This window comes from Cataglyphis hispanica, chromosome 14 (genome assembly GCF_021464435.1).
Source record: "Cataglyphis hispanica isolate Lineage 1 chromosome 14, ULB_Chis1_1.0, whole genome shotgun sequence".
In the NCBI taxonomy this organism is placed as follows: Eukaryota; Metazoa; Arthropoda; class Insecta; order Hymenoptera; family Formicidae; genus Cataglyphis; species Cataglyphis hispanica.
The window spans coordinates 4,766,944-4,794,637 of record NC_065967.1 but is presented as its reverse complement, the minus strand read 5'-3'; the positions used below and the strand labels follow the sequence as shown (position 1 = coordinate 4,794,637).

The 27,694-nt window shown below is 32.1% G+C and overlaps 4 protein-coding genes across 27 annotated transcripts in view; 2 read left to right on the top strand and 2 right to left on the bottom strand.

The window, feature by feature from the left end:
- LOC126854416 (myosin heavy chain, muscle) overlaps positions 1–6,883 on the top strand; it is a 48,244-nt gene extending 41,361 nt beyond the window's left edge. For 21 of the 22 annotated variants that reach the window (XM_050601109.1, XM_050601124.1, XM_050601121.1 and 18 more), the window contains exons 20-26: positions 436–514; positions 1,016–1,745; positions 1,927–2,288; positions 2,403–2,798; positions 2,889–3,233; positions 3,448–3,696; positions 5,905–6,883. In XM_050601109.1, the coding sequence (XP_050457066.1) occupies positions 436–514; positions 1,016–1,745; positions 1,927–2,288; positions 2,403–2,798; positions 2,889–3,233; positions 3,448–3,696; positions 5,905–5,988 (2,245 nt within the window). In that variant the 3' untranslated portion in view covers positions 5,989–6,883. Of the gene's footprint in view, positions 1–435; positions 515–1,015; positions 1,746–1,926; positions 2,289–2,402; positions 2,799–2,888; positions 3,234–3,447; positions 3,697–4,404; positions 4,474–5,904 lie in introns of all 22 variants that reach the window. The other variant, XM_050601127.1, reaches the window with a different exon arrangement.
- Positions 6,884–7,192: 309 nt separating this feature from the next.
- LOC126854423 (cytochrome b5-related protein-like) lies at positions 7,193–12,199 on the bottom strand. Of its 2 annotated transcripts, none has more exons than XM_050601140.1 (6): positions 12,059–12,199; positions 9,846–10,090; positions 9,143–9,410; positions 8,578–8,869; positions 8,021–8,236; positions 7,193–7,655 (listed from the first exon to the last, which is right to left on the bottom strand). In XM_050601140.1, exons 2-6 carry the CDS (start codon positions 10,065–10,067, stop codon positions 7,379–7,381), a joined length of 1,275 nt encoding a protein of 424 aa, XP_050457097.1. In that variant the 5' UTR covers positions 10,068–10,090; positions 12,059–12,199; the 3' UTR covers positions 7,193–7,378. The 2 variants fall into 2 exon arrangements, with proteins under 2 accessions (XP_050457097.1, XP_050457096.1); XM_050601139.1 differs by lacking the exon at positions 12,059–12,199 and adding an exon at positions 11,189–11,491.
- Positions 12,200–13,644: 1,445 nt separating this feature from the next.
- LOC126854425 (cytochrome b5-related protein-like) lies at positions 13,645–17,867 on the top strand. The gene is made up of 5 exons (XM_050601144.1): positions 13,645–14,376; positions 14,775–15,042; positions 15,313–15,604; positions 15,945–16,160; positions 16,525–17,867. Exons 1-5 carry the CDS (start codon positions 14,155–14,157, stop codon positions 16,799–16,801), a joined length of 1,275 nt encoding a protein of 424 aa, XP_050457101.1. The 5' UTR covers positions 13,645–14,154; the 3' UTR covers positions 16,802–17,867.
- A 2,850-nt stretch (positions 17,868–20,717) lies between these two features.
- On the bottom strand, positions 20,718–27,669 carry LOC126854712 (protein yellow-like). 2 transcript variants are annotated; one of them, XM_050601695.1, is made up of 6 exons: positions 27,544–27,669; positions 23,637–23,914; positions 22,854–23,266; positions 22,456–22,633; positions 21,460–21,671; positions 20,718–21,186 (listed from the first exon to the last, which is right to left on the bottom strand). In XM_050601695.1, the coding sequence occupies exons 2-6, from the start codon at positions 23,902–23,904 to the stop codon at positions 20,851–20,853; spliced, it is 1,407 nt and encodes a 468-aa protein (XP_050457652.1). In that variant the 5' UTR covers positions 23,905–23,914; positions 27,544–27,669; the 3' UTR covers positions 20,718–20,850. The 2 variants fall into 2 exon arrangements, with proteins under 2 accessions (XP_050457652.1, XP_050457653.1); XM_050601696.1 differs by having other exon boundaries at positions 23,637–23,945; positions 27,544–27,641.
- Between the last annotated feature and the right edge of the window lie 25 nt (positions 27,670–27,694).

The window sequence follows — 27,694 nt, the reverse complement described above, 5'->3', positions numbered from 1 at the left end:
TTCATTAAAACATGCAAAAATATATTAAATTTCAGGTAAAAGTCAAATAAAAGTATTTAAAGACATAAATAAATATTACGAATATAAATTCGTTATTTTTTAATTAAACAAAAATAATTACATGTCAAAAATTGCAGATATCTACAAATAAATATTTGCAAATATGTTAGTAACTAACTTCTCAGATTTGGATTAAATTAATTAAAATTTCCAATCTTAATTTAATTTAATACTTAATTTAATTAAATTGTAATTTTTATTTATTACTCATTTTTATTACCAATCAGATTATTTATATTTTTGTTATATATTACGAAAAATTATTGCAAATTGCAATGAGACAATTTGATCCGGCATTTCGGAATGCAAATCGAAAATAATTCGCGTTATTGTTATTTATCTGTGATCCCTTCAACTGTTTCCGTCAATTGTCAGGGTTGAGAAGGAGAAGATTCAATACTACAGCGAATGCAACGACTTGCGTACCTCTGTTGACCACTTGAGTAACGAAAAGGTAAGCCCTCGGACTCGACCCCGTTAATAATATCCGGATTAACGCGACTAACAGCTTTCGCTAGGTACAGAGACGCAGCCACGACAATCTGAAAAGATCTATATGGATCTACCTCTTTCCCCGAGATCATTCATGAACCATTTATGTGACGCGTGAGTCGATAGTCCCCGCTTGCTCAGCATCGCTTGCGTATTTGTGTGTCAACGGGTTTGCCTTTTGTGTCTTATTCATTATATTATCACGACTGAAAAGTTAAAGAAGATATTAGTTTATTAAATTAAGAAGTTTTTGAAAAGACATCTTTCTCTCATACTTTATTTTAATTAATTTTTTGTATATTAAAAAAAAAATTGACAGATTAGAGTACTTTTTCTTTGTTAAAGTGTTCAGAAAATTTTTTTTTGATTTTGTAAGTTTACTAAAATTAAGACACTATCTAAAGGCGAGCTCGATATAAAATATTTCGATTAATCAGGCGCTAAAATTTTTTTCAAAATCCAGGCTGCTCAAGAGAAGATCGTCAAGCAGCTGCAACACCAGCTGAACGAAACTCAGGGCAAGCTCGAGGAGGTGAACCGCACCTTGAACGACTTCGACGCCGCGAAGAAGAAGCTGTCGATCGAAAACAGCGATCTGCTGCGCCAGTTGGAGGAGGCTGAATCGCAGGTCAGCCAGCTGTCAAAGATTAAAATCTCACTCACTACGCAATTGGAGGATACGAAGAGGCTCGCGGACGAGGAATCGCGCGAGCGCGCCACTCTGCTCGGCAAATTCCGCAACCTGGAACACGATCTGGACAACATCCGCGAGCAGCTTGAGGAAGAGGCGGAGGGCAAGGCGGATCTTCAGCGTCAACTCAGCAAGGCTAATGCCGAGGCGCAGCTGTGGCGCACCAAGTACGAATCCGAGGGCGTTGCTCGGGCTGAAGAACTCGAAGAGGCAAAGAGGAAGCTGCAAGCCAGACTCGCCGAGGCCGAGGAGACGATCGAGTCTCTCAATCAGAAGGTCATCGCTCTGGAGAAGACCAAGCAACGGCTGGCCACGGAAGTGGAGGACTTGCAGATCGAAGTGGACCGTGCCACTGCCATCGCCAATGCCGCTGAGAAGAAACAGAAGGCCTTCGATAAAATCATCGGTGAATGGAAGCTCAAAGTCGACGATCTCGCTGCCGAGCTTGATGCCAGTCAGAAGGAGTGTCGCAACTACAGCACCGAGCTCTTCAGGCTCAGAGGTGAGAGAAATCGGAGATCGATTTTTTGCTTTAAACTTGAAAAGATTTTTTTATCAAGTTAAAGTTACTTCCTTTTTTATCAAAGCTCGAAATAAATTTATTTCTTCTAATAATTGCATTTTTTATTTAAACTATCATTATTTATGTTACTTAATCACAAAATTAATTGTTTATTAATTAGGCGCCTACGAGGAAGGTCAGGAACAACTGGAGGCAGTACGTCGCGAGAACAAGAACCTCGCCGACGAGGTGAAAGACCTGCTGGACCAGATCGGCGAAGGTGGCCGCAACATTCACGAAATCGAGAAGGCCAGAAAGCGCTTGGAGGCTGAGAAGGATGAGCTCCAGGCCGCTCTCGAGGAAGCCGAGGCCGCCCTTGAACAAGAGGAGAACAAAGTGCTGCGCAGCCAGCTGGAGCTCAGCCAGGTCAGACAAGAGATTGACCGCCGTATCCAGGAGAAGGAAGAGGAATTCGAGAACACCAGAAAGAATCATCAACGTGCTCTCGACTCCATGCAAGCTTCCCTCGAAGCAGAAGCCAAGGTAAACTTTCAAAAACCTACTTTAACGTCATTTTCACTCTCTTATAAAAAATGATATAAAAATAACAAATTTTTTTAAAAACTTGACGCTCTTACAATAAAATTCGATTTTCAGGGCAAAGCTGAGGCGCTACGCATGAAGAAGAAACTGGAAGCGGACATCAACGAGTTAGAGATCGCGCTGGACCACGCGAACAAGGCAAACGCCGAGGCGCAGAAGAACATCAAGCGATACCAGCAACAGCTCAAGGACGTGCAGACTGCTCTCGAGGAAGAACAGAGAGCGCGCGATGAGGCTCGGGAGCTCCTCGGCATCTCGGAGCGTCGTGCCAATGCCTTGCAAAACGAACTCGAGGAGAGCCGCACTCTTCTCGAACAGGCGGATCGCGGCCGTCGCCAGGCCGAGCAAGAGCTTGCCGACTGTCACGAACAGCTGAACGAATTGAGCGCCCAGAACGCTTCCATTTCTGGCGCCAAGAGGAAACTCGAGGCCGAACTGCAGACTCTCCACGTGAGTAATTCCTACAATAATTTAATAGATCTTTTTTTTTATAAGAAAATACACAGATCGCACATTTATGAGTATGTCTCTTTCCGTTAGTCCGATCTAGACGAGCTGCTGAACGAGGCGAAGAACTCGGAGGAGAAGGCAAAGAAGGCAATGGTGGACGCGGCCAGGTTGGCGGACGAGCTGCGCGCCGAACAGGATCACGCTCAGACTCAGGAGAAATTGCGCAAGGCCTTAGAAACGCAGATCAAGGAATTGCAAGTGCGTCTGGACGAGGCCGAGGCAAACGCTCTCAAGGGCGGCAAGAAGGCCATCCAGAAGCTGGAGCAGCGTGTGCGCGAGCTGGAGAACGAGCTCGATGGCGAGCAAAGGAGACACGCCGACGCCCAGAAGAATCTGCGCAAGTCCGAGCGCCGTATCAAGGAGTTGAGCTTCCAGGTAAAGTCTCGTCTTCTAAAGTCGCCTACTTGAATTGATCGTACCTTGTACCTATTAATATTTTATAATTTATTATTAATATATATTTATATATTTTATTTATATTTATATATATTTATATATTTATTTATAACTTAATAACTTTTTTATCTCATCTTCTGTTTATCAATCTTTTACTCGTACTTAAGTAACCGTTTGTTGTTCTCGTTTTTAGGCGGACGAGGACCGTAAGAACCATGAGCGCATGCAGGATCTGGTCGACAAGCTCCAGCAGAAGATCAAGACCTACAAGAGGCAGATCGAGGAAGCAGAAGAGATCGCCGCGTTGAATCTTGCCAAGTTCCGTAAGGCGCAACAGGAGCTTGAGGAAGCCGAGGAGAGGGCGGATCTTGCCGAGCAAGCTATCACTAAGTTCCGCACCAAGGGACGTGGCGGAAGCGCCGCGCGCGGACTCAGCCCAGTGGTAAGCTATTAGATCTTTCAGTCGTCATCTTAGAACTTGAATCTTCAACGCTCGATATCAAAGTGCGATATGTATATCTTTTTTTTTTTCATTTGTTTGTCATTTAATAATATTGAGTATGTATCGAGTAGCGTTTGGTTTCAATTTTATCGAGTGTTACAAAAAAAAAAAAATTAAGAAAGTTCTTAAATACCTTTATTTGAAATTAATACAATTTAACTTTAATTATAAATTTTGCGATTTTACTTGAGCGATTTATTTCTTAATATTACAATCTCTTAGATACGATAGGGTCTTTCTAAAGTGATTATTTATTTTGTGAAATAATAGAAATTATAAAAAACACTTTTAAGACGTAAAAAAAATATATATATATTTATTTAAATAAAATATATACTTTATGGACCTAATTTAATTATTAATATCAAACGAACTCCGATTTTATCAAAATAAATAGTAGCTTTAGAAACAACCTATATATAGCATCTTATCAGATCAAAAATTGCATCAGGCTTCGGTTAAGCATTATCATAAAAGTAAAGTAAATCGCATCTCGAGAAAAGAAGAACTAGAAATCATCGATCGCGCGTTCGGAAACTCAATACATAAATGGCAAATCGCTCGTTTGGAGATCCGAATAAGAAAATACGATGCGGAGGCAAATTGCGGATGGTATCTAATTAGCGATCTATGTATTCCTGTGTGCAGCCGCAACAGAAACGTAAGGCGGCGCCCTCCGCGTTGGAGTAAAACACACACACGCCGCGCTTGGTCCATGTAAGTCCCCGTGTGCACGTGTCGTGAGACGCGTGCGTGAGGTGTGTGTGACGATATTATCATGTAGACAAAGAGAAATAGAGATAGACGCAGATTAGAAAGAGAATGGATCAGAGTTTACATCGAGAGAATGGATCAGGAGTTTACGAAACGCGAGAGGAACACGCGATTATAGACTCCCCCTCCCCCTTCCCCTGCATCCGTCAGTTCTCACGTTTGCACCTGTGTGTCCGATAACGCTCTCACGAGTCGATCCGAGCTTGTTCTTCGTTCATTAACTCTGTGTATCGCATCTCCTCGAACCTTCTCTCTTGTACTTGTAGACACTGCGAATTTAGTGGGCGTCAATTTATAAACGGCGTTAGAGCAATTTTCCCGAATTCCATCAATAGCGATTGGATATTTTCCTTCGCAGATTCAATCTTGTATCGTGATGAAAAAGTTATTTCTGAACTCAGTCAACGAATAAGAGAAAAAAATTCTTAATTGGTTATTTATTAAACCTATTATTTAAATTTTGATAGAGTTGAAGAGACGGGGAGTTGAATAAATAATTAAAGCACACACAAATTCATCAATTTACGAATTATGCTTGTATTATTTTCTTGAATATATATATATATATATATATATATATATATATATATATATATATGGTTGTTTTTACATTGGTTGTTAATTTTTAATATGGCGGAAAATTGTATTACACCGATTTCAATATTTGGCCAAGTAGTGTTTAGCGCATTTTTTGAGCTTCTCTATGATTCATCGCAGGAATCAGTCACAAAATTTCTCTTTGAAAAATAATCCCCAAGAAATTTTGTACATTCGTTCTCCTCTCTTCGAAGTTTTTCGTGATTTATTTAATTTTCTTTTATCTATGAGGAATGATGTTTGCTCTGATTTAAAAGAGAAAGTAAAGTCCATTTATTTTATTTTTTTTCACCTAGGAAAAATTTCTTCCTTTTTCTCTCTGACATCATCATTTTTACTTTTAATAGTTCATTATTAATAAGAACTGCAACTATAAATCGTTTTCCGCAAAGAGAGTTGTAACTAATATCATGAGAGTCTTTCCATGTGTCATTACATGTATCTGAGCTAAATCTCTTTTTTTGTAAGAGATACCAGACAGTGTTATTGCGTTTATTTGATAGCATAACTTATAGAGGTGTCACGACCCTTGTTATCTCGATTCTATTGACGCATTCGGGTGCAAATGTCAAAAAAAAAAATTTGATCACGAGCAAGAACGACACAGAGAACGTGTCTCTCGACCCCTCCCCTTACGCCTTCCTAATTTCCGTATCAATGTTTTCTAAATCCGTGAAGAAGTTTATATTTGTTTAAACCTGCAAATACACTGCTGCATATTTATGATTATTTATAATTCACAAGAGATTAATGTTTCGTGTGTCTGTCTCCTTTCAGCCACACCGACATGCGATCAAACCCCTATTAGATGGTTCCGCATTCCCGCCACGCTTCGACCTGCAGCCCGATGGTGAACTGTAAAGCCTCCTTCCAAGGAATTCGCGCAAATAATATTACAAACCAACAAAAAAAAATAAAAATAAAAATAAAAATTTAACAATAAAAAACTCAAACATCCGAAGAATAAGAAGGGGAGAAGAAGGAAGAGGAAGAACATCGTCGTCCTCATCGAGTCTATCGTCGAACGAAGACACGAATACATGCAACGAGAGCTCGCTCGGAGCTCTCAACAACATCGTCATCTCGCAATCGAGCGATCATCATTCGGAGATCATGAATTCGCGTCATCTTTCTCGACAATAATTTTTATGTGATCGACCAATAGGAGAGAAAAAAATATAAAATTAACGCTCGTTCGAGCAGATCGAAGGAAGATATGGAGATGCGAGAGAGGATGTGTGTTGCTTCACCACGCGAGCTGACGGTCGAGGAAGAGAAAGAGATTGGGAGAATGAAAGCGGAAGAGCAAGAGAGATATCGAGCGAGAAGATGTGATGCGAGCGGACGATGACAGAGCGAGAGCTAGCGAGAGATATATTAATATTTACGCACACGCATACACATACACACAGAAAAATAAAGAGGAAAAAATAACAGAGCGATAAATACACATATAAACATTTACGTCCTCGCGAGATGCACAACGTAATAAGCACAAGTGTTGAACGTAAACAGGAAAAGCTAAAAAATATATATATATATATATATATATATATATATATATATACATATATATATACTCGCGAGAAGAAATGCGAAGCGGATCGCGGAAAACGTTCAATCAATCAACAGCGCGTATCATTACATGTGTCATCCAAATGATATCGTATCCTATAAAATTAATTGTAATTTATAAAGAGAGACGAAGTATGTATTTATTAAAGTAAATAAGCAATAAATAAAGATAAGAATTAAATCACTTTGCTTATACATATATGCCAGATTACTCGACCGTGAAAATAAAATTTGAAATCAATAAAGACAATAATTCATTACATATTATATTATAAATGCAAAGAGATTATTTAATGTCAATTATTAAATTAATTTTTCGTGCAATATAATTTACAGTAATATAATATAATGGCAAAAAATAATTTCTAGTCTTAACGGACAAATATTTTCTCTTGACAATTCTTCTGCTTTTCAAAATAAAAAAATCTTTACTTATTTATTTTTGAATTAATTTATTTTTTCCATGTATTACATTTAGATTGAATTTCAATTCAATTGAAAAAAATTTAATATTGATTTATAAAATCTCTTACATTATTTTAAAGAAATTCAACTTGAGCTTATTCCACTTACTATTCAACTAAGATATGTACTTATGTTAAAAACTATATAAAATAATGTATAAGAAATTTTTTACAAAATTGAACGAACTGTCTCGTGTCGAAAACAAGAATCGCTATCTGTGATTCTTCTTCGTTTCAGTTCGCGCGAGTTGCCTAAATTGTCCTTTAATAAGCTCCCACTGCGTCCATTTGTCCGAATTGAGGCCGAATTCTTTGCACGTCTGCAAAAAAGCGGGCATGCACAGATGCAGATAATGATGGTCCACAGTGGGTAGAAGATGATGCAGTGTGTGCGAACCGAAGTTCGTGAGCGCCAGGAAAATCGAGTCGTCAATCACTTTGCGATCACGCACTGAGTCCATCTCGAGCAGACCCCAGTCCAGATCATCCCTTGAGAATATTAGGAAAATGACACTTAGAAAAATTACGAATACTTTATTATATTCTTTAAAATATATAATAAAGATTTTAGAATCATCTTGCTATTTAAAAAAAAAATTATTATCAGATTACATTTAAAAGCCAGAATTAGATGTCAAGGATTATATGTCAAAATTAAAATTAAAGTTATAATTAAAATTTTTTTAATTGAAGCTATAATATATTGAATCTATATATAAATTTAACCAGAGACTAAAGAATAAAAAAAAATACATTATTATTAGTTATTTATAATGAGAGAAGAGCAATATGAAGACCAATTTTATTAGAACAATTTGATAATTTAAATTAGCAAAACACAATTGATGTGTAACCTGTAGATATCACCGTCGTGGAAAATATCGGGATGATGATGAGCCGCGTTGAAGCCAATCAAACCAAACAAAGCGCTACTGATCAACAGCATTATCAGCCACAGCTTGAGTGCGACGAGAATCTTGGGCGCTACCAAACTCATCAATAAAGGCAGCACAAACGGTACGAAGTCACGAAATTCAAAGACTCTATATTCGTTGAATACCAAGTAGTATCTAAAAAATAATTAAAGCCTTTAGTATAATATCGAGATCAACAGAGTTAGAATTTTGTCGGATGACTTCTTGGTATCGAAAAATATTGCTAGTATTATATACTTAAAGTTTAAGAAAAAATTTATACGTATAAAAATAATAAAAATATATATATATATATTTAACAATTAAAAACAAGAATCATACAATAAAATTGAAATTATATAAAGTTTTAATAAGAATCAGAATATTAAAATTTAAAAAACACAAAATAAATTTAAAACTCAAAATCTAGATTTAAAATGAAGAGATATAAATTAACTTTTTTTTTTAAATTTTAACGAACGAATGTTAACTATTACCGTTTGAAACCTTCCACAAGAAACAATAACATCCAAACGATAGGACTGATGATCTTGCTTATCAAACTCGCGAAGTAGGATTTATCCTTACGAGGGATCCATTGGAGAAACGGTTCCACTATGTAAATCTCATAATCCCATAAAGTATTAGTATACATATGGTGACTCATTACGTGCGAGATACGCCAATTCTTCGAAGATAGCATACTGAGATCGAAGTAGTACATGCGAAAGTTGTCTTTCATGTGGAAGTAATTGTGCGCAGCAACAGTCGTCAGTGTCAGAAAAATACCTAGAATTAATTATCATCAAATAATTAATTCGATTAATATTAATATATTTGCATATAACAATAGTTAGAAAAATTAATACTATTTTATTGTATTAAACCTTATATATATACACACACACATTATATATACTCACATTTGTAAAGCTAAAAATTATTTTAATATTTAATTATTTATATATTCAGATGCTCTTATTAAATTTTATTATTACGTTACTCCTTTATAAACAAATATTCTTAGTCATTTCGTTTATTTATAACTTCGAGGATGCTCACTAGCAAAAACAATAATAGCGTAAGAATGAGCGAAGGCGGCCGCGAGACTCAGTGCGAAAGTCATGACCATCAAGGAGTCGATGATGAGATCCGTCGTCATTGACGATCGGTGAAAATTGACATTCTTCAAAGCCTCGAAAGCGCGTCTCTTGAATGTGCGATAAAAGCCGTCCGATAAAAAGGTCAATGGCACAGATCGCTGTGTTGTGGCTTCACGAATGTAGAATTTCGGCAATAGTCGCTCGGCTTTGTCGGTGATGTGATGACTCTAGGACGTTAGAACAGGAAAATTTCATTTGAAAGCACAAGTCGCAGATTTTTCTCCAGAAGTATTACAAATTATAATAAAAATAAATTAAATATAATTAAATTAAAATAAAATGAAATAAAATTAAATTAAAATAAATTAAATATAATAAGGATAGAGCACAAAAGTAAAATTAAATTTATGTACATATTAGGAAAGAACAAAAAAAGAATCTATAGCTTTGTTTTTTTTGGGAGAAAAAATATTTTTACAAACTATCCTCTTTATTATAAAAATAAATAAAATCAAACTAAATTTATTTCATTTATAATCAATTATAATCATTAAAATTACAAAATATATTTTAAAATTAAATTAATTTAACTTGGAGATTTTATCATATTAACATATACTACAATGACGTCGCTCTAAGATGAATAATTTTGTCTTCGATACCTGAAATAATTCGGTAATGTCAGTTCCTTTTGTGAGCCGAATCCATTCCTCACCACCCGGATGCAATTTCGCGAAAGTTTCTAGATCGTAGATTTTGTTTTCGATTCTCCATAATCCCTCTGCACCATCGATTTTTCTTCTAGCTTCAAGAAAATAAGCCGCAATTTTCTTCTCTCTTGCTGGCAGATAAGCCAATCCGGGTACCGTACTAGTTTTTGACATATTGAAGGTTTTCTTAATCTCGTCTACAGAACACATAAAAAAATTTGATACGGTGAATCTATCGATTTGTTATGAAAGTCCATGTTTCAGGAACTTAATAATTCTTTCTACATAAATTCTCCTTTTTTACATTCAATAACTCGTATAGTCCCATGTCAAAAGCTGTTTAAAAATTGCAATATAATATTAGTCATATTAAAAAAAAAATAATGTACATAAACAAAATTGTTAACCAAAAGGCCTAAATAACACACAATATGAAATAATCACGAATACAAATGTAATGTTTTAAAGTGACGTATCTCGGAAACTAGAAGAGTCCGCAATGTGATTGTAAAAGTGTGCACACGATTCAGGATTATATGATATACTAAACGTCATTATATTATACGTCATTATATTATACGACATTATATTATACGTCATTGAAAAATGAAAGTGATCGGTGAAGTGTCTTTTCGCAACATTCACCAATGAAATAAATTTGCCCAATGATTTAAATTCCATAATATGTAGGCATATGCAGCCATTATATATATGTATGTAGGAATTGTACCGATAAGTGGAGCGTCTTTGTTATCATCACTTATTAATATATATATATATATATATATATATAAAACTAGTAATGGAATGATAATTCGCACGACATTCACATAGATAGACATTTACGACTCATAACGTGTTTCTAAATTATTAAATACTCAAACATTTTAACTGTCTATCAAATAACTCATATAACTTCAGAATCATGTGTTTCTGTATCAATAAATAATCAAGTTTTTGAACAATTGAGAATATTAATTTTTAAAAAAAAGTATATAAAAATACATATAAATCATATAAAAGATAAAGATAATAATTATTAATAATTGTTAATATACTATTTAATAAGCGTCAATCAAAAAGTATCATTGCAAGACGTCAAAATAAAAAATATTAATAATAAAAGAGAAACAACTATCCAACTATCACAGTTGTTACACAATAATATCACACAGATAGGTTGATATAACAAACATCTTTTTTATAACAAACAAATTTTTTTTCTTTTTTTTTTTTTGTACACTTGCCCGCACTTATGCGCGATAACAAAAACATTTATCACTTATTTTACTCACCATGGAACGCGTCGACGATATATCCATTCGATTTTAACGTATTCATGTTTCAGGCACGCGCGCTACGTGATCTTTAGGTTGAATAAATGATTCTCTTTCACGTTTTATCCTTCAATAATCTGATTATTCGTACAGCCGATGCAAGAGTATCAAAACATCGTGGAGGGGGGCTAATATTTAAATAATTGAATGATAAATGAAGAAGTATTCTCTCGCGTACATTTCTCTCGGTAAACGCCATTTGTCGTTGATAATGACATCATCTTTGATACAACGAATACGAGACTTCGTTTTACTGTGGAAGCAATGGATGCGTTACATACAATATAATGACTGCACTATTAATGCCAACAATACAATGAAATAGATTCTTACTTCGGTTTTAAATTATAAATATATATAAGCTAATAATTATAATTATAAATGAAATTTTTTCCTGATAACACCTACATGCTGCTGCTATCATTATTTTTATCGTTTTTATAATATTTATCTTAATTTTTGAAATATGTTATCACAAATAAATGTGATAAATCTTTTTTATGAAAGATACAATGAAACTCTTTCGTCAAAGATAATCTTTCTCTTAAAAAAAAAATTTGACTACAAATATATCATTAAATATATCATACACAAATTAAATTCTATTTTAAATATATTTTAAAAATTTATTTTCTTCTCTAGCTATTGTAAAATATGTATATATTAAAATTTAAAATAACAATATGTGAATTATTTGTTTGATATCTACTTTTCCGTATTTTTTTCTGTTTGTTTTAATGCACAATCAATCTTTTCAGTTCATATCGTACACCAGATATACATGTCGCCTTTTTACAATAATTATTTATCAAATAAAAAAACACTTACATATGCATGCAGGAATAAAACACTTTAATGAGATGACGCAGGAAAATTCTATCAACTGCTTCGTTGTTTTTCTTTCACTTTACAACAGTACAGAAATACTAAATCGCTTAAGTTGTAGCGACAAATTTCACTGTACTAAAAAGCGAAAGCGATGGCTTATTAAAGCGTCGCGATGTTAATTTCGTGAATTCTTTCGAAAAATTAATGAAAATTGGCTTAATTGCAATCAGGAAACACAAATATTTTGAATATTCACATGCGAAGCTGACAGAAGATATAATCTTTAACCTCGACGGCTTAATCAGCAATTGATATAAAGCAATAATTAACACATGTTTGCATAATTTTACAGTCTGGAGACGCGATAATTTTCAATATATATATAATTTTTTGTCCGCTGAAATCATGAGATTAAAAGTGAGTAAAATTATATACTCAAAGTTAAAAGGAAAATATTATCATTTTTTTAACAAATAAAAAAATGTTTTTATTGCAATTAAGCACTTTTAATCTTGTGTATTTATGATTAAAATTTTTGCTGTTTGCAACCAAACTGCACAGGGCAATTGTTCTACTTGATACAATACGATTACATCCAAAAGTAAAGCACGCCTGAGGTTCTATGCTAAAAGATTCGATATTTTTACATATATTAAAGTACAATGTTCAAGCTTTCGTTTGAACTCTATTTGAATCTGATTAGAATCTAGAAAAGAGCGTATTTCGCATAATTTATTAATTTAATCAACTACGAAACATAGGAATCCAAAATATGTATAATAAATTATTGTTTTGCTGCTATCTCTTTTATGAGCAATAATTATTTTTTTAATAATATTTAAAGTAAAATATTGTATATTTCGTCCATGTTTTATCGACTTTTCGACAATTTAAATATGATATTCGGATTGAGAACACAATTAAATAATCGAATTGCAAGTTTGAGTAATTATTTTAACGAAAGGCTTCGTAATACATTTGTCGATTAATAATTATAATTAAGTAAATAATAATCTATAATTTAGTAATTTATCATTAATTTTTAATGTAATAATAATTAATCTATAATTTGAAATACTTATATAATTTAATATTTAAGTATATATATATATATATATATATATATATATATATATATATATATATATATCGACGGTGCAGAGGGATTGTGGAAAATCGAAAACAATCTTTACGATCTAGAGGCTTTCGCGAATTCGCATCAGGGTGGTGCAGAATGGATTCGGCTCACAAAAGGAATTGACATTACCGAGTTGTTCCAGGTAACAAATCAAAGGAAAAATTATTTATTTTAAAGCAACAGCATCATCGTAGTATATGTGTGCGCAAAAGTTATGTGTGAACGTGCGAGCGAGCGTGCTCCGAAATATATATAAATATATATATATATATATATATATACGTCATAGTATGTTAAATATTTTGACATCAATAATAAGATGTTTGGCCTTGTAAACATTACAACATTATTGTTTATAGGCTTTTCTCTATTATCATTTACACGATAACACTCGAATAGGAAAATCGTAATGACGCTCCGCCTAATTCTTTTTCTAAATGCGATTGCGATAAATATCGGGAAATAAAATAAATAATTTAATATTATTAATAATTAATTATCTTTCACATATCTCAAATCATATGTAATTATTTCGCATCAATAAATTTCGAAGCGCGTATATCACGTAATTTGTTCCCTTAATCAAATAAGAGATGTGTGACAGAAATCCAAAATAAATTATCGTTTTGCTATCTCATTTTACAAGCAATAAACCAATCGAAAAGTTAAATATCACCTCTTCAACATTGATATTTTAAATATTAATTGCAACTATGTGCTTAATCTATTTTTTGTTTGTGTTTTTAAATGTTTATGATTAATATTATATTGCAATTCTTAAACATCTTTTGACATGGAACTATACGAGTTTTTAAATTCAAAAAAAGAAGAATTTATGTAGAAGGATTTATAATTAAAATTCGATTTCCTGAAACATAGACTTCGATAACAAATCGACAAATTCATCGTATTAAATTTTTTTGTGTGTTCTGTAGACAAGATTAAGAAAATATTTAATATGTCAAAAACCAGTACGATACTCGGATTGGTTTATCTGCCAGCGAGAGAGAACAAAACTGTAGTTTATTTTCTGAAAGCTAGAAAAAAAATCGACGGTTCAGAGGGATTGTGGAGAATAGAAAACAATCTTTACGATCTAGAGACTTTCGCGAATTCGCATCAGGGTGGTGCAGAATGGATTCGGCTCACAAAAGGAACTGACATTACCGAGTTGTTCCAGGTATCAAATCAAAGGCAAAATTATTTATTTTAAAGCAGCATCATCGTAGTATATGTTAATATGTATTTATAAAATCTTAAATTAAATTAATTTAATTTTAAGATGTATTTTTTTTAATTTTAATGATAAATAAATTTAGTTTGATTTTGTCTATTTCTATAATAAGGATAGTTTGTGAGAATATTTTTTTCTCCCAAAAAATAAGGCTGTAGATTTTTTCTGTTATTTCTTGATATTAAATATATGTATATAAATTTAATTCAATTTTTATATTTTATCTTTATAATTATTTTTAATTTATTTTTATTGTAATTTGTAATATTTTTGAAGAAAAATCTGCGATAGATGCAACTTATTATTGTATTTTCAATTAAAATTTCTCTATTCTAACGTCACAGACTCACCATATCCTCGACAAGGCTGAGCGACTATTGCCGAAATTCTTTGTTCGTGAAGCCGCGACACAACGATCTGCGCCATTTACTTTCTTATCGGACGGTTTCTATCGTACATTCAAGAAACGCGCTTCTGAGGCTTTGAAGAGTGTCGATTTTCATCGGCCATCAAGAACTACAAATCTCATCACTGACTTCTTGGTAGCAATGACTTTCGTATTGAGTCTCGCAGCCGCCTTCGTCAATTCTTATGCTATTATTGTTTTTGCCAGTAAGCATCCTCAAAGTCATCAATAAATAAAATATAATTAAGAAAATTTCTTTATAAAGGAGTAATGATAAAATTTAATAAGAGCATCTAAGTATATAAATAATTAAATATTAAAATAATTTTCAACTTTGTGTGTTTAAATGTGAGTATATATGTAATATGTATATATAAATCTTACTATAATAATATAGTATTAAATTTTCTGATTATTTTTAAATTCGAATATATTAATCTCAATTGAATTAATTATTTAACGATAATTAATTTTAGGCATCTTTCTGACATGGACGACCGTTGCCGCGCACAATTATCTCCATATGAGAGACAACTTTCGCATGTATTACTTCGATCTCAGTGTATTATCCTCGAAGAGTTGGCGTATCTCGCATGTAATGAGTCACCATATGTATACTAATACTTTATGGGATTATCAGATTTACGTGGTTGAACCATTTCTCAATTGGCTTCCTCGTAAGGATAAATCTTATCTTGCAGGGGTGATAAGCAAGATCATCAGTCCTATCGTCTGGATATTATTATTTCTTACAGAAATTTTCACACGGTAATAGTTAATTTTACATTCGTTCGTTGAAATTAAAAAAAAAAGTTAATCTGTATTTCTTCACTTTAAATCTAGATTTTGAATTCTATATTAATTTGTTTTTTTAATTTAATATTCGCTTTTTAATTTTTTGATTCTTATTGAGAATTTATATAATTATAATTTCATTATATGATTCTTGTTTTTAATTGTTAAATATATATAGTTTTAATATTTTAATATATATATATATATATATATATATATATATATATATATATACATATATAAATTTTTTCTTACTCTTTGAATAGTTTACGGTCTCGATATTGTATTTTAATTGTTTTAATTGTTGTCTTAGGTACTACTTGGTATTCAAAGAATATGGAGTTTTTGAATTTCGTGATTTCATACCGTTTCTACTGCCTTTGTCGATGAGTCTGCTAGCACCCAAGATTCTCGTCGCAATCAAGCTGTGGCTGATAATGCTGGTGATTACTAGCGCTCTGTTTGGTTTGATTGGCTTCAACGCGGCTCATCATCATCCCGATATTTTTCACGACGGTGATATCTACAGGTTACACATCGATTATGTTTTACTTTTTTAAATTATCAAATTGTTCTAATAAAATTAGTCTTTATATTGCTCTTCTCTCATTATAAATAACTAATAATAATGTATTTTTTTTTATTCTTTAGTCTCTAGTTAAATTTATATATAGGTTTAATATATTATAGCTTCAATTAAAAAAATTTTAATTATAACTTTAATTTTAATTTTGACATATAATCTTTGACATCTAATTCTGGCTTTTAAATGTAATCTGATAATAATTTTTTTTTAAATAGCAAGATGATTCTAAAATCTTTATTATATATTTTAAAGAATATAATAAAGTATTCGTAATTTTTCTAAGTGTCATTTTCCTAATATTCTCAAGGGATGATCTGGACTGGGGTCTGCTCGAGATGGATTCAGTGCGCGATCGCAAAGTGATTGACCACTCGATTTTCCTAGCGCTCACGCACTTCGGTTCGCACACACTGCATCATCTTCTGCCCACTATAGACCATCACTATTTGCAATTGTGCGTGCCCGCTTTTCTGCAGACGTGCAAGGAATTCGGCCTTAATTCGGACAAGTGGACGCAGTGGGAGCTTTTTAAGGGACAATTCAGGCAGCTCATGCGAACCGAATCGAAGAAGAATCACAGATAGTGATTCTTATCTTCGAGCCAATTGTGCACGAATTCTTCCGTCTCTTCGTTATTGTCAAATCGTTGTCCTCATCCAACACCTCTTTTAGCGGTCCAAACAAATGGTAATCATATCGGAGATAAATCGGGATTATAAGAAGAATGTTCAACGGTGGTCCAATACAACTGAGCCAATTTCTCTTGGATTATGGAGCCGGCAGTGTAAGGTTTAACATTCTCTCGGCAAAAGCAACATTCTTTTCGTGCGCAATTTATTTCAAATATGTCCCATTATTTTTTATGACACAGGAGTAAACAAATTGTCAATTTGATAATAAAAGTACTTAGATATTATGAAATTATTTTAAGAAAAATGATTTGGGTATACGTTGAAAATATTTTATTCGAATAAAAAGTTTTGGAAAAAATTCGATTAATATTATTTGATTGCCTCTCATACTTATCTTTCTTTATAAATTATAATTAATTATATGTAATGTGATATCATTTGAACATGTAACGATGCGCATTGTTGATTGATTAAACGTTTTCCACGATCCGCTGCGTTCGTGTTTTTAATAATTAATTCTCTCTCTCTCTCTCTCTCTCTCTCTATCTATCTATCTATCTATCTCCTCCCCCTCCCACTCTCTCTCCTCCTCCCTCTATGTTTCTTTATCTCTAAATAACAGTTATTTCTTTAAACATATTTAGAATTAAATATATTTTTGTCCGATCCTTTATCCTTCGACGGCATGGTTCGGATTAAGATCGCGCAATTAAACAAATCTCAAAATTGAGTAATTAACAAAAGGCTTCATGACACATCAATCGTCCAATTAATATATAATCATAATATCAAATATACCTTATACTTTAATACTTCGCGTATATATATACATATAATATAATATAATAGTACGTAAAATATTTCGGCAAGAACTTTTCAATAACAAAGTGTTTGGCTTCGCGACTCTGTTGTTTACGTTTACATATATGGTCTTATCATTCGTACGGGCGACCCTCAAACTGTAATGTAGTGGTACGAAGCGCTGCGCATATTCTTAAATATTTTTCCTAAATGTAAATTTTTATTTCTTATTCTCAAATATAATTTCACGTTATATAATTTTGTAATATGATATATATATATATATATATATATATATATATATATATGATATATATGAAAAATTTTCCACAAAAATAAACCACAATGATATTATAAAACATAATGTGTTATTATAAAACATTATTATAAAACTTATATTATAATGTATATTAAAAATATTAGGGACCATTATTAGGATATAAAGAAAAAAGCTAAAAATAAGATTAAAATATATAATAATAATAATAATGTCTTTTTTAAGAGTGGATTAAAATTGTGTCATAAAAATTGAGATAATAGCAAGGAGCAGACAAGGTCTTTAGCATAGTTTTAACACATACATATATTAACAATTAACATATAATAATTCGTGCGAAAATATGAATCAATAATCAATAATCACAGTCAATTTATTAGCATAGTTCAATAAAAAAAATTAATACTTGGAAAAGTCATTGCATTTCGCGAGCACTTATTTCGATGTGACGTTCCGAATTTCCTGAGATAAGTAATCCGCGCGGACTGCTGACCTAAATAATCCACGTGGAGTCGCGATCGACAATCAATAATCATAGTCGTTTCGATTCTCGATCCAATAGCGAACTCGGATTTCATCGTCTCGCGAAACATCTCCTGTCTTATTGGTATTTCGAATTTCTCTCTCGCATCTTTCTCGTATCCTTGTTACGTCCTTCTCGTCTTATCTTCTTTTGAAGACACGGTCGAACGAGCATCGCTCGGCTTCCGAAGCTCGATATACGCAGAGATAAAAAAAGTAAAACAAAAAATATATCGATACTTTTGTCACAACTTTCGGTCGTTTAGGTGTCGCACTTCACATATAAAAAGTGCGAAATAACATTTTTATTTGCGTATCCGCCTGTCATCGACTTTCTTATCGCGTACAAATGATTTATGTCTCAGTTTAATTACTCACAGAAATTTATCTCGTACATTTTGGTCATTTACACACGCGATTAGAACGTCAGTGTAATTCCGAGCATTTTCTACGAGCGTAAAAAATAAATGTGTACGTCCTTAAATGTGTTTGTCCTTTTAATTCTCAAAGATAAAATAATATTTTAATTGACGTATACTAATATTTTAATTCATTGATTTTTATTTTATTCATTTGCATCTGTAAAACATCTTGTATTTAAACAAAAAGTTTGGAGATTTTTTATATTATATATTTTAATAACGTCGGTCGCGCCGATTTAATTAATTGAATGATAATAATACAAATTGAATTTATTGTTAAATTGATATACGATAAAGTAATATTTATTTTACGTCGTAACATTCGCGGTACATTTTCTAGTCGCAATAATTTTGTTTGTGCAAGCAGCAAGAAAAGAAACAAAAGAAACAAAAAATGCATTGATGCAATAATCGATTATTTCGCAGAAGCATTTTATGCAAAAATAATTTCATCCATGCTTATCAATATTTATATTATATAAACGCATATCCTAAGTCAACAGATTTATGTTGCTCATTTTTTTACAATAAAAATTTAATAGACTTATTTCATAGTTAAATTTTAAATCGCTTTTCTTTGTTGAAATTGTCAAAGTATATTAAGTTGACGGAAGTGCGTCATACGATTTGTTTCTCGGGAATCTGCATTCATGACGCAAGGCGAGAAATGCAGGTGCAACAGGTCCGATCGCACCGACTTGCGTCACGTGCGCAGATATGCGATGACTCGCACAAATCATTTCAATCGTCAGCCGATCTGCAAAAAACACTCTCAATAATCTTGAAAATGTTATCGTGGCCAGAGATTATTTATCTCCTCATGTCATTTTAATGACATTCATCGATTTTATGCTGTTCTAATAATTATCATGAGTTGTCTTTACATCATATTGCATAATGCAACTTTATCGGATAAACATCCAAGATGCGCGTGACGAATTCATGTATCGATAATGCAAAATTAGAATGCAACAAATAAAGCGCAATATGTTATAAAGCAATATAAAAAAATATAAGACATATATTATAATCGTTACAATTAAAACGATGATGATGACAAATATAAACTCGTGTCACATTTATAAAATTTTCATGTGAAAATGGGGAAAATAAAAAAATTAAAGATATTTTTTTTCATGATATATATTACATTCCATTTGATACATAAATATATAATGGCTGTTCTAACATGAGTATATAATAATAATATACGCGCGGTTTAAAAGAGAGACACATTTCCTCGAGATTTCGCGGTAAATGCAAAAAAAAATATTTACATCTATCAAAAAAAAAAAAAACGATTGTATTGTAAACATGAAGGCTATCCAACTGTTTTCGAATCCATTATTCATTAACTCGCACAAATTGAGATTTCAGACAAAGTTGCATTTAAAACCGCCTCTTCGCAGAAATGTTCAACTAATCGATTCTTTTTACAGGAACACTACAAGAGAAAAATTACGTAAAAAAATATCTTGACATTTTTATCCGAAGATCATTCCTGATCCAAATAATTTATGAAACATCGTTTTGTACATAGTCTTATGCAATCCTTTACATGTTATTTTTTTCCAGCAATCCAAAGAAATATATATATATATATATATATATATATATATATATATATATAATCATAATTTTTAAAACAATATTATAATTATTAATATGATTATATATACCACAAGATTTTTTTTGAAAATTTTTACAAAAAATGGAATCAAACAAAGTAATTAGATAAGATAATAAATTTCTCCAATGATAAAATAATAGCTTTAATATTTTGTAATTTTAAATATGTGTAATTAACTAGATATTCATCTTTTTCATATACTTTTATAACATATCATATTCTTGATAAAACTTTATTTGATTATTTCAATTACTTAACATCTTTTTATTGATCTTTTCATTTTGTTTTTAATTTCCATTATTTTTCAAATTCTCCTTTTTTTATCCTCAAATTGTCCCACTTCCACTCTTCAGACAAAAGCTTTGATTAGGAACGTCAGTAACATCGTCATCATGAGAGTGCTGGATTCAATATTCATGAAACTGGCAGAGTTAAATCTCCCGTCAATTCTAGGCGTCGTCATCATGTGATCTTTGTGATCCATGTGGCCCATGTGATCTCTATGATCATGCATCATCGTTGTGGAGTAAGTCGAAGATGACGTTGACGCGCAGACTGTATCCATAACAAGTTCCTCGGCCGATCCCGTGAGTATTCTAAAGTTATAGTCCTGCAGGTCCAATTTCGAATACATGAAGACGGGTAATCTGTCCGAAAGAACCCATAGATTGCCGTTCCGATCGATCTATTGAGACGAAAACACGCAACCAAAATTAAATAGTGTAATTTATCACTGGATATTTTGCTCATAAATTTATTAGAATTGTTTCCTGTTTTAATAAGTCATTAAAATTTTAATATTTCTATTTTATTGATACCTAATAATGTACGATGTAATATGACGTAAAATATTAAGATTGCGATATATAAAAATAAATTTATAAAGCGACATTGAGATGATTTTTTATGGACAATTAATTGATAATGGATCCTGGCAGTTTGATAAATTCGCGATTACCTTGAGATCATTGGGGAAGACCATGGTCACGTTGTCCTGATATACGTAACCTTGCTGCTGCATGGTAAATTTATCCTGCGGTCTCCAGCAAGCGATGGTATTGAGATTGGTGAGCGCGTAAAAAAGAATTCCGGTTTTCGGGTCCAGGAAGCTGACGCTGCTCTGGCCATTGGGACCACGTGAGCCCAGTGTTTGAAATTCGTGAGATGTTTCTGAGGCATGTGTATGAAATAAATTAGAACCTCGATAAACGCCTCACGTAAAATTCGTCCTTCAGACAGTACAGAAAATTACCGATCGTAAATTTTTAGTAAGTGATTCTTCAAATTCTTTAGATCAACCTTTTCGTTGCTAGAAGGTCGAGATAAATAATCCTTGAATAATTTGAAAGATCGAAAAAATAAAATAATTTTCAAACAAATCATATAAAATATTTTATCGTTATAATTGAAATGCATTTTTATAATTTTAATTCACGAATCGTAATAAATGAAATATTCAATTTAATATTAAAAAAAACGCTTCACAAAAAAATTTTCAAGCATCTTCAAATAACTATTATTAAAAACATTAAGATTATAATATCTTATATTATTAAAAAATATTATTTATTTTTATAATATCGTAAATAATTTCCTAATTTTCTTAGAATAAATGATTTGTGTAAAAAATATTCTTTTTAAACAAATAATCCTCATTAAAAAAATAATATTGAAAGCAACTATCCCAAGTAATTAATTATGATTTCGATTAGATGAGAAAATATTTAGTATTTTAAAATATTACATTAAAATATATTAAACAAAAATCATTGATTTGCAAATAAAATAAAATTCTTGTAACATTATTAAGAAACAATTTAAAATCCAGACATGATAGATAATTTTCAAGATTCTTTTTACAAACTACGCAGAAGATAATCATTATCGTAACGCGATGCGTTAGGTGAGGATGACGGATTAGGTGATTATTATGTCTCTTTCTTTTCAAACATACCCGCAGCACTAGCGCGCTGAGGATCGCGTAGCAATCTCGTAGTGACAGCAAATTCCATACCGCTGGAGAGTGGGTGATAATACATTGTGCTGTAGCCATCACCGGTCGGCGCAAGAGCCATTCCGAACAAACCATCGTTCCATTGGAACGATATTCCCGACACCTTGAATTCTCCGCCCTGAGAAAGACAATTCACCTTTCGAACTTGGCACAAAACTTTGCTCAAACATTCCAATAAATCAAAACTCCACATTTTTTTTCTCTCAAAAAGCATCTCTAAATTTACGCTCGACATATATAAAATTATTGAAAAAAAGTTAACAAATAATTAAAAGCTACGAAAGTTAAGTATCATTCAGCTATTGGATGAAATCGCAATTTTTCGAAACTTTGCCTACCATCGGATCCGGATGGAAGGAGTGGTGCTTGACGAGCCAAGAAGAATGGAGGCTCCAGGAGTACACGATGAGTCCCGGTCCGCCCAGATCGCCCAGATAGCCATACGAGTCCTCGCACGAATAATCCTCGACGGCGATATTGGCGAACAGGGAATCGGCGGTTCGCTGATCCGCCGGTATCACGTGTTTGCGCAGCACGCGATCTGTCATCAGATCGTAGATGATGAGCGCCGGCGGCGCCTGCTGTTCGGGGCTGCCCAGAATGTCCGTCAATCCCGTGTCCAAGACCCATAGCCGATTGCAACGATCGGCGCGCACGCGAAACGTCGAAACGATCTCCGGCACCCCGGCGGCGCCGTATTGATGGGCCTCCCAGGATGGGTAAGGAATGAGGGGTGGTGATTCGCGCGTGTCTGAAAGCCAACGAATCCCGATACTGATGAAATAATCCCCGGAAGAAAAGAGAGAGATTTAGCTTTAGCCTTTCGGGCTTAATTGTCGATTGTGTTGTCGATAATTAAGAATTGTGATTTGTGTTGATTCAAAGATTTCTTCTTTCATTGAAGCTTCTTGCATATATTTGTAGGTATTTTTATTAATCAAAACGATGAATGGAAAAATGGCGGAAAAAAATTTAGCAAAAAATCGGAAGGATGAGGCGATTAACAAAGAATGCCTAATTTTATTTGGATTAATAAAAAAAAAATTATATACCAAACGATTGTCTTTCGGCCCTTTTATCGAGGCGATCTTTCGAGAGAAAGATAAAGAAGGATTAATCACCGTTGAGTCTAATGTAATTGAGACTAGCGGCGACTCCCTGCCTCCATCTCGGCACCGTGATAAAGAGCCGGTCGCCGGCCACTTCCAGACCCAAAGGCAGATTATCTTCCTGTTTGTAATCCGGGAATAGTCTCTTGGTGTCGTTGCTCGGCCAGTCGTAATCGATTTGCTTCCAGCGATAGGCGACTCGCAGTTTGCCGATCGCGCCGTCCAACAGGACAATCAGAAGCGCGATCACGACGACGATCGACGACATCCGGTACCGCATCGTTATTTTTCTAATAAAATTATCGATTTATCTCGTTATATCTACAAAGTGTGAATAACTTTTATCACGAGGTGCTTTATAATTCGAGTTTCAACTTTAATGGCAGAAGCTAAAGATAGAGAAAAATTAATTTAAACAAAAAAATATTTAAAAGTTTTCGAATTAATTTGTTGAATTTTTTCCAAACTAAAAACAAAACTTTGATTAAATTTATATGGATTTAATAAATAAAAATTTAAATTTTATTAGAAAATTTATAATCATTATATTTATATTGATATCTACATTTTGTATTAGTTTTTTTTAAAGAAAATCCTGAGAATTTTAAAAAAGAGAATTCCGAGAGAGGAATAGAGAGAGAGAGAGAGCTCAAGTATTATATTTCTAACTGGTTTCTCCTTGAAAGCCGGTGACCTTCGTAGTTACCGCGATTCGCTCATTAATTAATATAAACACGTGACTATTGCTAAATCGCGGAAACTAGGCCTTTCAGTCATCGTCCGCGTGAGAAATATATTATGATATGAACAAATGATAAATGACAGTAGTATGCAAATTTAAAATGCAAATTTAATTTTCAAGCGTTTATTATTATCGAGTTTAATATTTTTAATATTCAATTTCTTATTTCGTGTCTATTCAACGAAAACTAGTGCTTCAAATAGATGAGCTTGTTAAAATTATTTTACAATATGCAATTTCTCTTTTTATGGAGTTAAGATTTTTAAATATTAGTAGAACATTATAATTATTATACTTTTATATTATATTTTTATTCTATTTTTTTATTATTATACATTATATTTTTTGTTGCATTTATTGTTGTTTGACTTGTTATATAATTTATAAGATTTGATCATTTATTCAATTCATTATTTAAGATTTGACTCATGCATGTTAACGTTATTTGACTTTTCCTTTTTTACCTTAAAGAATCTTACTTTATTATTCTGACAACGAATCGGTGATCCCACATATGTTTCGCAAGTGTCTTAACTCTTTTCAATGACGTAACGGGTCGTGAAAACAACGGTACTTATGTTGTTACCTATAGAAATTGGGAAGTCTCCAAGTTGCGAGATATATTATGAAAGAGTATCAAAACGAACTGTAAACCAAAACACGACAGGTGAAGAAATTTTTCTGATATAGAGCGTTAAATTTTTACTGATTAATCTTCATCAAACAACTGTTTCAATATTACATAAAATATCATCTAAATTCCAAAGAACTCAAAAGAGTTTTTTTTAATGCGTCTAGAATCTAACGTTTCTTACAAAATATTAAATATTATTCAATAATACAATTTAATTTAAATTATGTTATTAAAAAGAATTAAATGTTAATAATTAAAAATTTCAAATTTAAATTCTGATGGGATTACTTATCCACCGAGGTATCTCTTCGTAATAAGTACGCGGGAAGAAGAAAGATTATTCGATGATGAAATGCGCGTAAAATGATTTAAACCCGGATATGTTATTTATATTCGAGATGACAATTCACTACCGTTGTATTTGCTATCATCGAGTATGACGGGATCTTCGAAGGTCGTTATTAAAAAATAACTCGTACCGTTTTGCATAGTCTATCATTTGTAATTTTAAGTAATGTTACATACTTATATATTAGCACGTAATAAATAGCTATTATCTATATCGATAATTATTCAAGCTTATTGTTACATGATTTTTCAACATCATTTAAATATTTTTACATAATTAGATTTAAAATTAAAATTAGAAATAAAGATAAATATCAGAAGTCAGTTGTAAAAACTACCAATAACATTAAAAATAGAACTCTTATTATTTAAATAGGTAATAATAATATATATGTAAAATCAAAGTAAATTTAAAAAATATAAATTAATATAATTCTGAATGATTTCGCATGTTATGTAATAAAAACGGTAAAAAAAATGATAAAAATTATTAGAAACTGTAAATTTTTATTATAAATTATTGATATATTTATATCTAAATTTATATATATAAAAGAAATTTCGTAAAATTATTATGTACTTGTACGATTAAATAATGGAATTTAATCGAGGCGAAATTACTTGTATTCCGTCAAGAATTCGATGCCCTTTCTCTCTTCGAGAGGCAATTTTGTTTTAGTAGAACGCGGCTTAAATCACCGAGACAAATTTTCTATGTTTAACAAGCGGTTAATAGCAAGTAACACGGTTAACGGAAAAATAGAAAGCAATCAATTTTTCGACCGCTTTATACTCGATCCGTTAAATGAGACGACAACCGCACGATCATCTTTCATGTACCGATGCATGTGTGTATTATTACATGTGTTATGCCGCGTTATGTTTAGCACACACACACACACACACACATACATTATATATGCTTTAATTTATATAGGTATTACACTTGCGTACACATGTTTCGTACAAAATGTATCCATTCAATTATTTATATTTTTAAATACCATTGTCTATATGCAATGGTATTTAAAATAAATGGTATTTATATTTAAAATAAATGGTATTTATATTTAATCCATAAAAATATATATTGCATAATTTTTCGCATTATCAATTTGATTTCTTTCAATATTATTATCCTTTTTATTTTTATAATTATAACATTATTTCATTTTTATTTATAAAGATTTAATTAAATTAAAAAATTAATTTATTATTGTTGTTATTGTGTATTTTTCAATATATCATTTTTAACAAAAATACTAATAATTTACTTCGATTATTATTGTAATTATTTTCGTCAAGCAAAATATTTTCGTACAATCGCGATTGTCTCGATTTTATCGTAGATTACTTTCGTGAAAATTCGCGTGTACCGAAAAGCGGTTTCACGTCGTTTAAGTTTCCTTCAAATTGCACCTGCAATTTCTACCTTCAATAGAAAGCATGAGTCACAGTATCTCCTTGTAAGGCAAAATATTCACGATGACGTTTTTTGTCAGGTCACAAGAATTTCCCCGAGGAACAGGCATATCGCGCTTGTCTTGCGCGATTTTATAGATTCATATATTCTGTACCCGAAACATGTTACTATCAATTAATGCAATACACCGATTAAGTTTGTTCCAGTCCTTGACGAAAATAGAGCTGATGGCAAATAAAAAAATTCAATCAAACGGAAGAAAATTTACGAGAATTCGAAACGTGACGATCAAATAATTCATCTAATCACTTTTAGATAAATAATCGAAATAATAGAAAAAAAATAATATAGTAAAATAATTTAAAAAACAGATTTGAAATGAATATACTTTTGTAAATTTTTCAATTAATATGAAAGAAGATTTGTAAATAAAACTGAGAGAATTATATTTCTAAATATTCTTTCTAAATCTAATTCTAAATTCTGAATTCGACATAAAGTCGATTTATATATAATCATATTATGTATTTTTTTTAAAGAATATAAATTATAGTTGATTGTTTTTTAAACAATTTTTAGGAGTATTTTCATGGGTATCTCAAATTATCTTTATACAATTTGTACAGTCTTTTTCACGATGTTTTGAGCGCATTTCATGGCCATTTTACGAGTCTTTTAGGTCTTTCGTAATTTTATATTGAAGATTCAAAAGACATTCACGCGAAGAAAACAGAGAAGGATAATCAATGACGTTGAAAGATTGATTATTTACACTCAATCTGCTTGATTCTGAATCACACCACAGCTCGGCAGATCTCGTCTCGGAAGAGAGCGGCGCGACAGGTTGGACCACGCGCACCGGTTAAGCGCGACAAACTGGGAATTGGTCGGCGTAGCGACCTGGCCGTAGCCGCGGTAGCTTT

Bases quoted from the DNA above. Each gene is read 5' to 3' on its own strand.
- LOC126854423 (XM_050601139.1), bottom strand. From the start codon at position 11,234: ATGAATACGTTAAAATCGAATGGATATATCGTCGACGCGTTCCATG. The intron at 9,411-9,845 runs GTATCGAAGACA...CTAACGTCCTAG, and splicing joins ACATTACCGAATTATTTCAG to AGTCATCACATCACCGACAA. The intron at 8,237-8,577 runs GTAATAGTTAAC...ATTATTTTTTAG, and splicing joins CTTGTGGAAGGTTTCAAACG to ATACTACTTGGTATTCAACG.
- LOC126854425 (XM_050601144.1), top strand. From the start codon at position 14,155: ATGTCAAAAACCAGTACGATACTCGGATTGGTTTATCTGCCAGCGAGA. The intron at 15,605-15,944 runs GTAATAGTTAAT...TTGTTGTCTTAG, and splicing joins CTTACAGAAATTTTCACACG to GTACTACTTGGTATTCAAAG. The intron at 16,161-16,524 runs GTTACACATCGA...AATATTCTCAAG, and splicing joins CACGACGGTGATATCTACAG to GGATGATCTGGACTGGGGTC.
- LOC126854712 (XM_050601695.1), bottom strand. From the start codon at position 23,904: ATGCGGTACCGGATGTCGTCGATCGTCGTCGTGATCGCGCTTCTGATT. The intron at 22,634-22,853 runs GTAGGCAAAGTT...TGTCTTTCTCAG, and splicing joins CCTTCCATCCGGATCCGATG to GGCGGAGAATTCAAGGTGTC. The intron at 21,672-22,455 runs GTATGTTTGAAA...CACATGCCTCAG, and splicing joins TCAGCGCGCTAGTGCTGCGG to AAACATCTCACGAATTTCAA.